Source organism: Amblyraja radiata, chromosome 30 (assembly GCF_010909765.2).
Source record: "Amblyraja radiata isolate CabotCenter1 chromosome 30, sAmbRad1.1.pri, whole genome shotgun sequence".
In the NCBI taxonomy this organism is placed as follows: Eukaryota; Metazoa; Chordata; class Chondrichthyes; order Rajiformes; family Rajidae; genus Amblyraja; species Amblyraja radiata.
Window position 1 is genome coordinate 9,144,631 of NC_045985.1, and position 17,938 is coordinate 9,162,568.

The window sequence follows — 17,938 nt, forward strand, 5'->3', positions numbered from 1 at the left end:
AGTTGTTCGGCACGGACTTGTAGGGCCGAGATGGCCTGTTTCCGTCCTGTAATTGTTATATGGTTATATGGTTACCATGGAGGAGGCCCAGGACAGAAAGGTCGGATTGGGAATGGGAGGGGGAGTTGAAGTGCTGAGCCACCGGGAGATCAGGTCGGTTATTGCAAACCGAGCGGAGGTGATGGGCGAAGTGATCGCCAGGCCTACGCTTGGTCTCACCGATGTAGGGCAGCCGACACCTAGAGCAGCGGATGCAATAGATGAGGTTGGAGGAGGTGCAGGTGAACCTCTGCCGCACCTGGAAAAATTGCTTGGGTCCTTGGATGGAGTCGAGGGGGGAGGTAAAGCGACAAGTGTAGCATTTCCTGCGGTTGCGGGGGAAAGTACCAGTGAGGGGGTGGTTTGGGTGGGAAGGGACGAATTGACCAGGGAGCTACGGAGGGAGCAGTCTCTGCGGAAAGCGGAAAGGGGAGGAGAAGGGAAGATGTGGCCAGTGGTGGGATCCCGTTGGAGGTGGCGGAAATGTCGGAGGATACTCTAAACTCACTTTGGGCAATCACAGAGGTCAATTATCCCACTGATTTAAAATCTTTCCCCGCCTGGTTCCAACAGATATTATCCCCGGATGTCAACGGGTGCGTGGATGAGGATGGAGAGACTCTGCGGCAAAGGGCGGCGGAAGTAGCGGAGGACCGTGAGAGGCTGCGGCGGAGGGTGGCGGAAGTGGAGGAGGACCGTGAGAGGCTGCGGGGGCGTGTGGCGGAAGTGGAGGAGGACCGTGAGAGGCTGCGGGGGCGGGTGGCCGAGCTGGAGGATGTTCGGGAGAGACTGCGGCGAAGGTTGGCGGAGTTGGAGGTGGATGGAGGGACACTGAGACAAAGGGCGGCCGAGCTGGGGGAGGAGCTGCGGCAGTGTCGAGAGGAAGGCCAGCGCGAGGTGATGCTCTCGAGCGAGAGGCTGGACGACATGGGTCGGGAGCGGGACGCACTGCAGGAGGAGATGAGGTTAGTGAAAGGCAATAGACAATAGGTGCAGGAGTGGGCCATACGGCCCTTCGAGCCATTCAATGTGTTCAAAAGGCTATAAAAGGTTTGTCTTCCTTGTCCTGCTGCAGTGAAGCCAGAGGCAAGTTGGATTCGCAAAGCTCCTTGATCCAACAACTCCGCACTTATATCGGACAACTGGTGCCGGACGAGAAGCAACTGGAAGAGGCCCGGCAGGAGAAAGAACAGCTGAACAACAGGGTCCAGGTCAGCTTGCCTCGTGGCCTGATTCACCAACGGCACACGGCACTGTTCCCCCAACAACAACAACACAACAGAGTCACAGAGTTACACAACGGTCACAGATTCAGATTCAAACTTTATTGTCATTGTGCAGTGTACTAGTACAGAGACAACAAAATGCAGTTAGCATCTGACCCAGAAGTGCGAACACAGAATAATGGAACAGTAAAATATATATATATAATAATAATAATACATATTATTTATGGGCGCCTTTCAAGAGTCTCAAGGACAACTTACAAAAATTTAGCAGGTAGAGGAAAAACATGTAAGGGGAATGAAATAAATAGTAGAGGCATGACTAGTACACAAAGTAAAGACAGAATTCAATACAAAACACAATATGAGGCAATTAATGCACAGATGAAAAGGGAGGGGGACGTGGGGCTAAGGATAGGCAGAGGTGAAGAGATGGGTCTTGAGGCGGGACTGGAAGATGGTGAGGGAAACGGAATTGCGGATCAGTTGGGGGAGGGAGTTCCAGAGCCTGGGAGCTGCCCTGGAGAAGGCTCTGTCCCCAAAACTGAGGAGGTTGGATTTGCGGATGGAGAGGAGACCGGCTGATGTGGATCTGAGGGACCGTGAGGGTTGGTAGGAGGGGGAGAGGAGGTCAGTGAGATATGGGGGGGCCAGATGGTGGAGGGCTTTGTAGGTGAGGACCAGGATTTTGTAGGTGATCCGGTGGGAGATGGGAAGCCAGTGAAGTTGTAATATATGTATATACAGTGGCAGTAGTGCAATTTCCTGGGGGGGGGGGGGGAGAGATCAGTCACTGGGGGAAGGAGTGTCCGGGGGGGGGAGGGGGGGTGACTGGCAGTCACCAAGGTGCAGAGTTAAGTAGTGTAACAGCCGCAGGGAAGAAGCTGTTCCTGAACCTGCTGGTCCGGCAACGGAGAGACCTGTAGCAAGTTCAAGTTCAAGTTCAAGTGAGTTTATTGTCATGTGTCCCTGTATAGGACAATGAAATTCTTGTTTGCTTCAGCACACAGAACATAGTAGGCATTTACTACAAAACAGATCAGTGTGTCCATATACCATAATATAGATATATACACACATGAATAAATAGACTGATCAAGTGCAAATAACAGAAAATGGGTTGTTAATGATCAGAGTTTTGTCTGAGCCAGGTTTAATAGCCTGATGGCTGTGGGGAAGAAGCTATTCCTGAACCTGGTTGTTGCAGTCTTCAGGCTCCTGTACCTTCTACCTAGCGCCTCCCTGATGGTAGGAGGGTAAACAGTCTGTGGTTGGGGTGAGAGCAGTCCTTGGCGATGCTGAGCGCCCTTCACAGACAACGCTTGCTCTGGACAGACTCAATGGAGGGGAGTGAGGAACTGGTGATGCGTTGGGCAGTTTTCACCACCCTCTGCAGTGCTTTCCGGTCGGAGACAGAGCAGTTGCCATACCATACTGTGATACAGTTGGTAAGGATGCTCTCGATGGTGCAGCGGTAGAAGTTCACCAGAATCTGAGGAGACAGATGGACCTTCTTCAGTCTCCTCAGGAAGAAGAGACGCTGGTGGGCCTTCTTGACCAGAGTTGAGGTATTGTGGGTCCAAGAGAGGGCATCGGAGATGTTGACCCCCAGAAACCTGAAGCTGGAAACACGTTCCACCTCCGTCCTCCACCTCAGTGGCGCAGCGCTGGAGTTGCTGCCTTGCAGCGAACGCAGCGCGGAGACCCGGGTTCCATCCCGACTACGGGTGCTGCCTGTACGGAGTTTGTACTCGAGGGAACACCTTTCCTCACAGAGAGTTGTGAGTCTGTGGAATTCTCTCCCTCAGAGGGCGATGGAGGCCGGTTCTCTGGATGCTTTCAAGAGAGAGCTAGATAGGGCTCTTAAAGATAGCGGAGTCAGGGGAGAAGGCAGGAACGGGGTACTGATTGGGGATGATCAGCCATGATCACATTGAATGGCTCGAAGGGCCGAATGGCCTACTCCTGCACCTATTGTCTATTGTACGTTGTACCCGTGACCAGCGTGGGTTTTCCCCGCGTCTCCTCCCACACTCTAACGATGTACAGATTTGTAGGTTAATTGGCTTGGTAAATGTAAATATTGTCCCTCGTGGGTGTAGGATGGTGTCAATAGACAATAGACAATAGGTGGCCCTTCGAGCCAGCACCGTCATTTAATGTGATCATGGCTGATCATTCACAATCAGTACCCCGTTCGTGCCTTCTCCCCATATCCCCTGGCTCCGCTATCTTAAAGCGCTCTATCTGACTCTCTCTTTAGTGGAAGGTAAAGCCAGTAAAATCTGAACAAAGATAGTCCGAGGGTCACCAATGAGGTAGATAGTAGTGTAGGGAGGAACTGCAGATGCTGGTTGAAACCAAAGATGCTGGAGTAACGGGACAGGCGGCATCTTTGGAGAGAAGGAATGGGCGACATTTCGGGTCGAGACTGAAACGGTCGCAGAGTCATGGAGTGATACAGAGTGGAAACAGGCCCTTCGGCCCAACTTGCTCACACCGGCCCACATGTCCCAGCTACACTAGTCCCACCTGCCTGCGCTTGGTCCATATCCCCTTCTTCAGACTGATGAGTAGTCCGAGACTGATGAGTAGTCCCTGGGATGGCGGGACGGTCATATGAGGAAAGATTGAAAAGACTAGGCTTGTATTCACTGGAGTTTAGAAGGATGAGAGGGAATCTTATAGAAACATATAAAATTATAAAAGGACTGGACACGCTAGATGCAGGAAAAATGTTACCAATGTTGGGCGAGTCCAGAACCAGGGGCCACACAGTCTTACAATAAAGGGAAGGCCATTTAAGACTGAGGTGAGAAAAAACTTTTTTACCGAGAGAGTTGTGAATTTATGGAATTCCCTGCCACGGAAGGCAGTGGAAGCCAAGTCACTGGATGGATTTAAGAGAGAGTTAGAAAGAGCTCTAGGGGCTAGTGGAGTCAAGGGATATGGGGAGAAGGCAGGCACGGGTTATTGATAGGGGACGATCAGCCTTGATCACAATGAATGGCGGTGCTAGCTCGAAGGGCCGAATGGCCTCCTCCTGCACCTATTTTCTATGTTTCTATCACTACTGTCGGATTGTGGTGGGACGATGGGATGCTGGTTGAATGGGATGAGGAGTGGCAGTCGGTCACTCTTGTGCTGCTTTGTGTTGCCAGCATCTGGAGAAGGAGCGGGAGACGTTGCGATCCACGGTGGAGCTGCTCAACGTGCGTCTGACCTCGCTGACGGACATCCTCGCCATCCAGGAGAGCCATCGCGGCGGCAAGGTACGCTCCCAGCTCGCGGCTAAAGCGCAGGCTCAATACGCCGCTGTTCGGGCCACATTTAGAGTATTGTGAGTAACGTTCGGCCCCATTCTGAGGACCGATACAGGAAGCAACTGCAGATGCTGGCTTACACCGAAGATAGACACAAAATGCTGGAGTAACTCAGCGGGTCAGGCGGCATCTCTGTGGAGAAGGAATGGGCGACGTTTCGGGTCGAGACCCTCCTTCAGACTGATGTCAGGGGAGGGGGCGGGACAGAGATAGAATGTAGTCGGAGACAGTAAGACTGGTGGGAGAACTGGGAAGGGGGAGGGGATGTAGGGAGAGAGGGAAAGCAGGGACTACCTGAATTTAGAGAAGTCAATGTTCATACCGCTGGGGTGTAAACTACCCAAGCGATATATGAGGTGCTGCTCCTCCAATTTGCGGTGGGACTCACTCTGGCCATGGAGGAGGCCCAGGTCAGAAAGGTCGGATTCGGAATGGGAGGGGGATAGAAGTGCTGAGCCACCGGGAGATCAGGTTGGTTATTGCGGACCGAGCGGAGGTGTTGGGTGAAGCGATCACCAAGCCTGCGCTTGGTCTCACCGATGTAGAGCAGCTGACACCTAGAGCAGCGGATGCAATAGATGTGAAATTGGGGTAGTGATTGGGGATGATCAGCTTTGATCACATTAATAATAATAATACATTTTATTTATGGGCGCCTTTCAAGAGTCTCAAGGACACCTTACAAAAATTGAGCATGTAGAGGAAAAACATGTAAGGGGAATGAAATAAATAGTAGAGACATGACTAGTACACAAAGTAAAGACAGAATTCAATACAAAACACAGTATGAGGAAATTAATGCACAGATGAAAAGGGACGGGGACGTGGGGCTAAGGATAGGCAGAGGTGAAGAGATGGGTCTTGAGGCGGGACTGGAAGATGGTGAGGGACACGGAATTGCGGATCAGTTGGGGGAGGGAGTTCCAGAGCCTGGGAGCTGCCCTGGAGAAGGCTCTGTCCCCAAAACTGCGGAGGTTGGACTTGTGGATGGAGAGGAGACCGGCTGATGTGGATCTGAGGGACCGTGAGGGTTGGTAGGGGGAGAGGAGGTCAGTGAGATATGGGGGGGCCAGATGGTGGAGGGCTTTGTAGGTGAGGACCAGGATTTTGTAGGTGATCCGGTGGGAAATGGGAAGCCAGTGAAGTTTTTTGAGGACTGGAGTGATGTGATGCCAGGATTTGGTGTGGGAATGCTGGGGAGTTGAATGGCGGTGCTGGCTCGAAAGGCCAAATGAACCACTCCTGCACCTATTGTCTATAATCTGATCTCCATCGTTCTCAGTCAGTGCATTTCAGGTCACAACAAATCGAAATATAAGATTGTTAAAGGCTTGGACACACTCGAGGCAGGAAACATGTTCCCGATGTTGGGGGAGTCCAGAACCAGGGGCCACAGTTTAAGAATAAGGGGTAAGCCATTTAGAACGGAGACGAGGAAACACTTTTTCTCATAGAGAGTGGTGAGTGTGTGGAATTCTCTGCCTCTGAGGGCGGTGGAGGCAGGTTCTCTGGATGCTTTCAAGAGAGAGCTTGATAGGACTCTTAAAAATAGCGGAGTCAGGGGACAAGGGGAGAAGGCAGGAACGGGGTAAAGATTGAGGATGATCAGCCAAGATCACATTTAATGGCGGTGCTGGCTCGAAGGACCGATATAGGAAGGAACTGCAGATGCTGGCTTACACTGAAGATAGACACAAAATGCTGGAGTAACTCAGCGGGTCAGGCGGCATCTCTGGAGAGAAGGAATGGGCGACGTTTCGGGTCGAGACCCTCCTTCAGACTGATGTCAGGGGAGGGGGCGGGACAGAGATAGAATGTAGTCGGAGACAGTAAGACTGGTGGAAGAACTGGGAAGTGGGAGGGGATGTAGGGAGAGGGAAAGCAAGGGCTATTTGACGTGAGAGAAGAGTTTCGACCCGAAACGTCACCCATACCTGCCATCCAGAGATAGTCACTCCAGAATTTTGTGTCTATCTGAGGAAGGATGTGCTGGCTCTGGAGAGGGTCAAGAAGAGGTTTACAAGAAAGATCCCAGGAATTAGTGGGTTAACATACGATAAGCATTTGATGGCACTGGGCTTGTACTCGTTGGAGATTTGAAGGATGAGAGGAGACCTCATTGAAACATACTGAATAGTGAAAGGCCTGGATAAGGCTAGGGTAGACAGTCCAAACCTTTTCCCGAGGGTGGAAATGTCAAAGACTAGAGATGAGACAATAGGTGCAGGAGTAGGCCATTCAGCCCTTCGAGCCAGCACCGCCATTCAATGTGATTATGGCTGATCATCCACAATCAGTACCCCTTTCCTGCCTTCTCCCCATATCCCCTGACTCCGTTATCTTTAAGAGCCCTATCTCTTAAAGAGCTCACTCTTGAAAGCATCCAGAGAACCGGCCTCCACATCCCTCTGAGGAAGAGTATTCCACAGACTCACAACTCTCTGTGTGAAAAAGTGTTTGCTCGTCTCCGTTCTAAATGGCTTACCCCTTATTCTTAAACTGTGTGGCCCCTGGTTCTGGGCTCCCGCAACGTCGGGAACATGTTTCCTGCCTCTAGCGTGTCCAAACCCTTAATAATCTTACGTATTTCAATAAGAATCCCTCTCATCCTTCTAAACTCCAGAGTGTACAAGCCCAGCCGCTCCATTCTCTCGGCATATGACAGTCCCGCCATCCCGGGAATTAACCTCGTGAGGGGTAAAATTGAAAGGTGATGAATTTAAAAGAGAGGGCTCTAGGGGCCTGCGGAACCAAGGGATATGGGGAGAAGGCAGGCACGGGTTACTGATTGTGGATGATCAGCCATGATCACAAAGAATGGCGGTGCTGGCTCGAAGGGTCAAATGGCCTCCTCCTGCACCTATTGTCTATGTGTCTATGTTTGCATCGAGCTTCATGCGGGGGGGGGGCTGAGGGCAGAGTGGGTTTGGATTGAAGGGACAGATCGTTGGAAGCTGGATACACGGACTGGGACTCGAGCCAGCATAGACCTCCATCGAAGAAGAAGGAAAGGCAGCGGTTAGTGAGGCTCCTCCTGACTTGTGTTTTTGCCAACCGAAGCCGGACATCGGGGGCGGTGACGATGGGAAGAAGGCAACGCTGGTGACTCGCTGGAGGGAGAAGGTCTTTGCGCTGATGGTGCAGCTGAAGTCCCAGGAGATCAGTCACACCAACGATGTCAATCACCTCCACGTCAAGGTAGGCCCTGGACCTGATGCCTCTCTCCGTGCCTCTTTTGCAAAGGATTTGTTGACCCAAACAAGCCAGAAACGGCCTTCGATATGACTGCAATGTTTGCTTTATCTTGCTGTTATAGAGTGATACAGTGTGGAAACAGGCCCAACTCGCCCACCCCGGCCAACAATATCCCGCCTACCCTAGTCCCACTTGCCTGTGCTTGGTCCATATCCATGTACCTGTCCAACTGTTTCTTAAACGATGGGTAGTCCCAGCCTCAACTACCTCCTCAGGCAGCTCGTTCCTTGGATTCCTAGTAAATCTTTTCCCCTTCACCTTGAACAATAGATAATAGACAATAGAGAATAGGTACAGGAGGAGGCCATTCGGCCCTTCAAGCCAGCACCGCCATTCAATGTGATCATGGCTGATCATCCTCAATCAATACCCCGCTCCTGCCTTTTCCCCATATCCCCTGTCACCACTATTTTTAAGTGCCATATCTAGCTCTCTCTTGAAAGCATCCAGAGAACCTGCCTCCACCGCCCTCTGAGGCAGAGAATTCCACAGACTCACCACTCTCTGTGAGAAAAAGTGTTTCCTCGTCTCCGTTCTAAATGGCTTACCCCTTATTCTTAAACTGTGTGGCCCCTGGTTCTGGACTCCCCCAACATCGGGAACATGTTTCCTGCCTCTAGCGTGTCCAAGCCCTTAACAATCTTATATGTTTCAATGAGATGCCCTCTCATCCTTCTAAACTCCAGAGTGTACAAGCCCAGCTGCTCCATTCTCTCAGCATACGACAGTCCCGCCATCCCGGGAATATCAAGAATGTCCTTCCTCAAATTAGGGGACCAAAACTGCACCCAATACTCCAGGTGTGGTCTCACTAGGGCCCTGTGCAACTGCAGAAGGACCTCTTTGCTCCAAAAGTCAACTCCTCTTATTCCTCTTGTTTCCTCCCACATCCTAAAGCCGTGCGGGATTGTAGGTCAAATGGCCCTCTGTAAATTGTCCCAAGTGTGTGGGGAGTGAATGGCAAAGTTGGATAACATCGAGGCCGAAGGGCTTGTTTCATCACTTGGACAATATACAGCTCACACCCCCCTCCGTGACACACTGGTCAACCTGAGGAGCACCTTCAGCAACAGACTGGTTCCACCAAGATGCAGCACAGAACGCCACAGGAGATCCTTCTTCCCTGTGGCTATCAAACTGTACAACTCCTCCCGCTTCTGTCGTGGGGTAGACTGACTCCCCTCACTCGCTCCCCAAATCGTTGCACATCCCCAATCCTTTCCACTCGTCACTTTAATTTCATGTGTCGTGTATCTTGTGTTTTTATGGCTGTCCGCAGATCAATTTCCTTCCTGGGATAAACATAGAAACATAGACAATCGGCGCAGGAGGAGGCCATTTGGGCCTTCGAGCCAGAACCTCCATTCACTGTGATCATGGCTGATCATCCACAGTCATTCAGTACCCCGTTCCTGCCTTCTCCACATATCCCTTAATTCCACCAGCCCTTAGAGCTCTATCTAACTCTCTCTTAAATCCATCCAGTGATTTGGCCTCCACTGCCCTCTGAGGCAGGGGATTACACAAAATCACAACTCACCTCAGTCTTAAATAGGCTCTTTTTTATTCTTAGACTGTGGCCCCTGGTTCTGGACCCCCAACATCGGGAAATTTTTTCCTGCATCTAGCTTGTCCAGTCCTTTTATAATTTTATGTTTCTATAAGATTACCCCTCATCCCTCTAAAGCCCAGTCTTTCCAATCTTTCCTCATATGACAGTCCCGCCATCCCTGGGATTAACCTGGTGAACCTACGCTGCACTCCCTCAATAGCAAGGATGTCCTTCCTCAAATTAAGAGACCAAAACTGCACACAATACTCAAGGTGTGGTCTCACCAGGGGCCTGTACAACTGCAGAAGGACCTCTACTATACTCAAATCCTCTTTATGAAGGCTAACATGCCATTAGCTTTCTTCACTGCCTGCTGTACCTGCATGTTTACTTTCAGTGACTGGTGTACAAGGACACCCAGGTCTCATTGCACTTCCTTTTTTCCTAATCTGACAACATTGAAATAATAATCTGCCTCCTTGTTCTTGCCGCCAAAGTGGATAACTTCACATTTATCTCATAAATAAAGTTCTCTCGTTTCCACGCTGTGTCTCTAACCTAAACCAGACAAAATTGTCAGAGTCTTAGCTTGGCTGCTAAGGCCCGTTGCCGTGGCGATGGCACTGGGTGGGAGTTGCAAGGGTACGTCGATATCCTCCTCCTACTCCGCCGCTCCGCGCCACTGCAGTTTGCGTCCGATCTGTGCTCAGCGGCGCATTTATTGAGAAGCATGCGCAGCTCAAACTCTTGTCCCAATGCAGATAGCAGACCTGGAGGAGGAACTTGCGGTGAAAGGCCAGGAGCACGCGGTGATGGGACACAGCCTCCAAGACAGAACGGCAGAGATGGACCTGGAGCGAGTGAAAAACCAGGTGAGCAGTCGTGACAGGAGGAGGGAGAGTGTGAACACACACTCACAGCGGCAAGGACTCAGGTTCCACCCAGACTACAGGTGCTGTCTGTGTAAGAGTCTGCAATAGACAATAGGTACAGGAGTAGGCCATTCTCCCCAACCCGAAACGTCACCTATTCCTTCTCTCCAGAGATGCTGCCCGACCCACTGAGTTACTCCAGCATTTTGTGTATCTTTTCTGTACATACAATACAAGACAATAGACAATAGGTGCAGGAGTAGGCCATTCAGCCCTTCGAACCATTCAATGTGATCATGGCTGATCATCCACAATCAGTACCCCGTTCCTGCCTTCTCCCCATATTCCCTGACTCCGCTATCTTTAAGAGCCCTATACAGCTCTCTCTTGAAAGTATCCAGAGAACCGGCCTCCACCGCCCTCTGAGGCAGAGAATTCCACAGACTCACCACTCTCTGTGAGAAAAAAGTGTTTCCTCGTCTCCGTTCTAAATGGCTTACCCCTTATTCTTAAACTGTGGCCCCTGGTTATGGACTCCCCCAACATCGGCAACATTGTGACCCTGTGACCGTGTGGGTTTTCTCCGGGTGCTCAGGTTTCCTCCCACACTCCAAAGACGTACAGGTTTGTCAGTTAATTGGCTTGGTATAAATGTAAAAACTAATTAAACATGCTGGTACAACAGGCAGTGAAGAAAGCTAATGGCATGTTGGCCTTCATAACGAGAGGACTTGAGTTTAGGAGCAAAGAGGTCCTTCTGCAGTTGTACAGGACCCTAGTTAGACCACATCTGGATTATTGTGTGCAGATTTGGTCTCCTAATTTGAGGAAGGACATTCTTGCTATTGAGGGAGTGCAGCGTAGGTTCACCAGGTTATTTCCCGGGATGGCGGGACTGTCATGTGCTGAGAGAATGGAGCGGCTGGGCTTATTTACTCTGGAGTTTCGAAGAATGAGAGGGGATCTTATTGAAACATATAACATAATTAAGGGTTTGGACATGTTAGAGGCAGGAAACATGTTCCCGATGTTGGGGGAGTCCAGAACCAGGGGCCATAGTTTAAGAATAAGGGGTAAGCCATTTAGAACGGAGATGAGGAAAAACTTTTTCACACAGAGAGTTGTGAGTCTGTGGAATTCTCTGCCTCAGAGGGCGGTTATCTGGATGCTTTCAAGAGAGAATTAGATAGGGCTCTTAAAGATAGCGGGGATATGGAGAGAAGGCAGGAACAGGGTACTGATTGTGGATGATCAGCCATGATCCCATTGAATGGCAGTGCTGGTTCGAAGGGCCGAATGGCCTACTCCTGCACCTATCGTCTATTGTCTTGTATTTCATGTACAGAAAAGATAGACACAAAATGCTGGAGTAACTCAGCGGGTCGGGCAGCATCTCTGGAGAGAAGGAATAGGTGACGTTTCGGGTTTGAGACCCTTCTTCAGACTGTTTTTGTGGGGGCCGGGGAGCAGGAGGAGGGGAGCAGCAGTGAAGAAGCAGATTTATTATCTAAATGGTGGCCGACTAGGAAAAGGGGAGATGCAGCGAGACCTGGGTGTCATGGTACACCAGTCATTGAAAGTAGGCATGCAGGTGCAGCAGGCAGTGAAGAAAGCGAATGGTATGTTAGCTTTCATAGCAAAAGGATTTGAGTATAGGAGCAGGGAGGTTCTACTGCAGTTGTACAGGGTCTTGGTGAGACCACACCTGGAGTATTGCGTACAGTTTTGGTCTCCAAATCTGAGGAGGGACATTATTGCCATAGAGGGAGTGCAGAGAAGGTTCACCAGACTGATTCCTGGGATGTCAGGACTGTCTTATGAAGAAAGACTGGATAGACTTGGTTTATACTCTCTAGAATTTAGGAGATTGAGAGGGGATCTTATAGAAACTTACAAAATTCTTAAGGGGTTGGACAGGCTAGATGCAGGAAGATTGCTCCCGATGTTGGGGAAGTCCAGGACAAGGGGTCACAGCTTAAGGATAAGGGGGAAATCCTTTAAAACCGAGATGAGAAGAACTTTTTTCACACAGAGAGTGGTGAATCTCTGGAACTCTCTGCCACAGAGGGTAGTTGAGGCCAGTTCATTGGCTATATTTAAGAGGGAGTTAGATGTGGCCCTTGTGGCTAAGGGGATCAGAGGGTATGGAGAGAAGGCAGGTACGGGATACTGAGTTGGATGATCAGCCATGATCATATTGAATGGCGGTGCAGGCTCGAAGGGCCGAATGGCCTACTCCTGCACCTATTTTCTATGTTTCTATGTTTCTATGAGAGGGGATGTTGCACAACTCCCGTCAGAGAGAGGAGGAGAACGTCTTCAATGTCGGCATACCTTGAGGAGATTTCATGGTGGAGCAGGCAATATATGGAGCAGCTCGTGCTTGGACCGAAGATGGACACAAAATGCTGGAGTAACTCAGCGGGTCAGGCAGCATCTCTGGAGAAAAGGAATGGGTGACGTTTCGGGTCCCAGTACTCAACGCTGCAAATGGTCTCACTACATTTTAAATAATTCCTCTTTCCTTTTTAATCATTTTATTTCTCTTGTTGCTCCTCACAGCCCTGTTCTCACATAGCTCTGTTTATCCTTGCAGTCTCTCGGTGATGACCTGGCTTGTGCTCAGAAGACTGTGGTTCGGCTTCAGGAGAGAGCAGACCAAGCGGACAGTGATCTGCGCCAACTGCAGGAGCTAACGGGCAGGTAGGTGGGGGTGATGGGCGGCAACGGTGGCGCAACGTCAGCGCCAGAGACCCGGGTTCCCTCATGACCGCAGTTGCTGTTTGTACACAGTTTACACGTTCTCCCTGTGACCGCGTGGGCTTTCTCCAGGTGGCAATAGACAATAGGTGCAGGAGGAGGCCATTTGGCCCTTCGAGCCAGCACCGCCATTCACTGTGATCACGGCTGATCATCCCCAATCAGTACCCCGTTCCTGCCTTCTCCCCATATCCCCTGACTCCGCTATCTTTGAGAGCCTTATCTAGCTCTCTCTTGACAGTATCCAGAGAACCGGCCTCCACTGCCCCCTGAGGCAGAGAATTCCACAGACTCACCGCTCTCTGTGAGAAAAAGTGTTTCCTCATCTCCGTTCTAAATGGCTTACCCCTTATTCTTAAACTGTGGCCCCTGGTTTGGGAACATGTTTCCTGCCTCTAGTGTGTCTAAACCATTAATACTCTTGTATGTTTCAATAAGATTCCATCTCATCCTTATAAACTCCAGACTATACAAGCCCGGCCGCTCCATTCTGCCTTGTTTCTATGTTTTTGTTTCTATATATATATATGCATAACAGCATGAATTATAATCTGATTTCCATACATGAGTATACTAAGGTCATTCATGTGCTGCACCTGTTGATCAGAGCCTGGCTCTACGGTGGAATGTAATTAGGAATGTAATTTAGCCTAACTGTATTCATACCTAATCCAATTTGAAGCATAAATATTGCATTCAAGTGTAAGTTAAAAGACTTGCTACACACCAGATTGCACAATTTCAAGCTGAAAAATGCAAAAGCTCCCAACCGTGTTCAAGAGTTGAGGGGGAAACAGTTTCTGAAGACAGCAGAAAGGGGTGCAGGTGGGAAGATGTGGCCAGTGGTGGGATCCCGTTGGAGGTGGTGAAAGTGTTGGGAGGATTATATGCTGTATGCGACGGCTGATGGGGGTGGAAGGCGAGGACAAGGGGGACTCTGTCCTTGCTGCGGAAGGGGGGAGGTGGAGGGTCTTAGGGTTGCGGCAAATTCCACAGACTCACCACTCATCTCCATTCTAAATGGCTTACCCCTTATTCTTAAGCTGTGGCCCCTGGTTCTGGACTCCCCCAACATCGGGAACATGTTTCCTGCCTCTAGCCTGTCCAAGCCCTTAACAATCTTATATGTTTCAATAAGATCTCCTCTCATCCTTCTAAACTCCAGTCTGAAGAAGGGTTTCGGCCCGAAACGTCGCCTATTTCCTTCGCTCCGTAGATGCTGCTGCACCCGCTGAGTTTCTCCAGCAATTTTGTGTACCTCCAGAGTGTACAAGCCCAGCCACTCCATTCTCTCAGCATATGACAGTCCCGCCATCCCGGGAATTAACCTGGTGAACCTACGCTGGGCTCCCTCAATAGCAAGAATGTCCTTCCTCAAATTAGGGGACCAAAACTGCACACAATACTCCAGGCGTGGCCTCACTAGGGCCCTGTACAACTGCAGGTGCTCCGGTTTCCTTCCACACTCCCAAGACGTACAGGTTTGGAGGTTAATTGGCTTGGTAGAAATGTTTTAAAAAAATTGTCCCCAGTGTGTGCAGGATAGTGTTAACGTGCGGGGATCGCTGGTCGGTGCGGACTCACAGGGCCGAAGAGCTGTATCGGCAAAACGACTTAGTTGCAAACTAAACCAAAAGAAAAATTTAAATCTTGCCCACATTCCAAAGACATGCCAACTTGTAAATTGTCCCTAGTGAGTAGGATAGAATTCATCATCAGCGGCCACTCGAAACGAGTATGACTGTCCTCTCATGGAGGACGCCTGTGCGTGACTTTGTTTAACGTGGGGAGACTGGTGCACAGACAGCCACCCCACGGTCCTTGACAGATCTGGGTCGGGATCCAGTGGCATGGAGTCCAAGACGACCGGAGACCCTTTTCTGCCGCAGCCTTCATCCGCCTTCCCAGCCGTTGTGACTGTGATGCTCCACTAAGGTCAGCCATCGTCCTCCGCCTGTTCCGCCGTTGAGGTCTTGGTTGGATTGCTCTTTATCAGAGACCTCCCCCTCGACCTTACCGCCATGGGTGGCCCTACCAGGAGCATAGACAGCTCCAGACGGCATCGCTCTCAGGATCTCAGGTCCACACAAGCTTCTCCACCACGACAAGGTGACAATCCATGGAGAAGAGGATAGAACTGGTGATAATAGACAATAGGTGCAGGAGGAGGCCATTCGGCCCTTCGAGCCATTCATTGTGATCATGGCTGATCGTCCCCAATCAATAACCCGTGCCTGCCTTCTCCCCATATCCCTTGATTCCACTAGCTCCTAGAGCTCTATCTAACTCTCTCTTAAATCCATCCGGAGATTTGGCCTCCACTGCCGTCTGTGGCAGGGAATTCCACATAAAATACAACTCATTGGGTGAAAAAGTGTTTTCTCACCTCAGTCTTAAATGGTTTCCCCCTTATTCTAAAACTGTGTGTGGCCCCTGGTTCAGGAATAAAGGGGAGGCCATTTAAGACTGAGGTGAGAAGAAACCTTTTCACCCAGAGAGTTGTGAATTTGTGGAATTCCCTGCCACAGAGGGCAGTGGAGGCCAAGTCACTGGATGGATTTAAGAGAGAGTTAGAGAGAGACCCTCCCCCTCGACCTTGCCGCCATGGGTAGCCCTACCAGGAGCGTATCTCCAGGCGGCATCGCTCTCAGGATCTCAGGACCACACAAGCTTCTCCACCACGACAAGGTGACAATCCACGGAGAAGAGGATAGAGCTAGTGCACGGGTGATCGATGGTCAGCATGGTCTCAGTGGGCTGAAGGGCCTTTTTCCACACTATCTGTATATTAAAAAACACCGTTGGTTACTACTTGGGCACAGTAATAATAATAATAATAAATTTTATTTATGGGCGCCTTTCAAGAGTCTCAAGGACACCTTACAAAAATTTAGCAGGTAGAGGAAAAACATGTAAGGGGAATGAAATAAATAGTAGAGACATGACTAGTACACAAACTAAAGACAGAATTCAATTCAAAACACAATATGAGGCAATTAATGCACAGATGAAAAGGGAGGGGGACGTGGGGCTAAGGATAGGCAGAGGTGAAGAGATGGGTCTTGAGGCGGGACTGGAAGATGGTGAGGGACACGGAATTGCGGATCAGTTGGGGGAGGGAGTTCCAGAGACTGGGAGCTGCCCTGAAGAAGGCTCTGTCCCCAAAACTGCGGAGGTTGGATTTGTGGATGGAGAGGAGACCGGCTGATGTGGATCTGAGGGACCGTGAGGGTTGGTAGGGGGAGAGGAGGTCAGTGAGACATGGGGGGGGGGGGGGGGTGGGGGGGGGGCAGATGGTGGAGGGCTTTGTAGGTGAGGACCAGGATTTTGTAGGTGATCCGGTGGGAGATGGGAAGCCAGTGAAGTTGTTTGAGGACTGGAGTGATGTGATGCCAGGATTTGGTGTGGGTGATGAGTCGGGCGGCTGCGTTCTGGTCCAGTTGGAGTCGGGTACAACCCATTGTTTACTTCACTGCCAAAATATTACCTCCAAGCAGAGGTCACCTGAACACACCTTACACAGGAGAAAGATACAAAAGGTAGACACAAAATGCTGGAGTAACTCAGCAGGTGAGGCAGCATCTCTGGAGAGAAGGAATGGGTGACGTTTCGGGTCGAGACCCTTCTTTCAGACTCGACCCGAAACGTCGCCCATTCCTTCTCTCCACAGATGCTGCCCCACCCGAGTTACTCCAGCATTTTGTGTCTACCTTCGATGTAAACCAGCATCTGCTATTCTTTCTTACACACTTAGATAGATACAAAATGCTGGAGTAAATCAGCGGGACAGGCAGCATCTCTGGGGAGAAGGAATGTGTGATGTTTCGGGTCGAGACCGTCGAATGTAACCTATCTCTGTCTGCTTTGTTGCCACCTTCCCATCGCTAACAATGATCTATTCTATATTTTCCTTGAGTTGTATCCCCTTTGATGTCTTTTTTTCACACCGTACACCTCCTTATCTCTGTGTCTCCCTCTCCCCAACTCTCAGTCTGAAGAAGGGTCTCGACCCGAAACATCACCTCTGCCTCAGAGGTGGAGGTGGAGACAGGTTCTCTGGATGCTTTCAAGAGAGAACTGGATAGGGCTCTTAAAAATAGCAGAGTCAGGGGATATGGGGGGGGAGGCAGGAACGGGGTACTGATTGGGGATGATCAACCATGATCACATTGAATGGGGGTGCAGGCTCGAAGGGCCAAATGGCCTACTCCTGCACCTATTGTCCATTGTCTATCACCCATTCCTTCTCTCCAGAGATGCTGCCTGACCAGCTGAGTTACTCCAGCATGCTCCACTATTTCACTTCTTCAGAATCTTCACCTATTCAGAGACTCTGTCTCACTTGCCCTTTGAGAGAGATTTCCAAAGACTCGGATCCTCGAGAAAAAAAATATTTTGTCACATCTGTCTTCAAAAGGTGACCACTAAATTCCATCTCATCACCTGTAGGGTTAGATAGAGCTCTTAAAGATAGCGGAGTCAAGGGATATGGGGAGAGGGCAGGAACGGGGTACCAATTGTGGATGATCAGCCATGATCGCAGTGAATGGCGGTGCTGGCTCGAAGGGCCGAACGGCCTACTCCTGCACCTATCGTCTATTGTCATTTTGTGCTTCATCTTCGGTGTAAACCAGCATCTGCAGTTCCTTCCACCACACACTTCTTGCACAGTCCTCATTGTCCCAGATCAGAACATCCATCCTCAGGAACGGCCATCTAGATAGATAGATAGATAGATAGATAGATATAATTTATTGCCACACAACCAGGGTTGGTGGAAATTTGGGTTGTCAGCAGCAGTACAATAATAAAGAACACACAATAAAACTGTAACACAAACATCCACCACAGCATTCATCACTGTGGTGGAAGGCACAAAAAATTTGGCCAGTCCTCCTCCATTTCCCCCCC

At 50.2% G+C, this 17,938-nt stretch overlaps 1 protein-coding gene across 2 annotated transcripts in view; it reads left to right on the forward strand.

The window, feature by feature from the left end:
• Window positions 1-17,938, forward strand: part of cchcr1 (coiled-coil alpha-helical rod protein 1) — a 53,224-nt gene that overhangs the window by 12,853 nt on the left and 22,433 nt on the right. For both annotated transcript variants that reach the window (XM_033047404.1, XM_033047406.1), the window contains exons 4-9: window positions 613-1,004; window positions 1,115-1,250; window positions 4,427-4,537; window positions 7,643-7,786; window positions 10,157-10,267; window positions 12,864-12,970. In XM_033047404.1, the coding sequence (XP_032903295.1) occupies window positions 613-1,004; window positions 1,115-1,250; window positions 4,427-4,537; window positions 7,643-7,786; window positions 10,157-10,267; window positions 12,864-12,970 (1,001 nt within the window). The remainder of the gene's footprint in view (window positions 1-612; window positions 1,005-1,114; window positions 1,251-4,426; window positions 4,538-7,642; window positions 7,787-10,156; window positions 10,268-12,863; window positions 12,971-17,938) is intronic.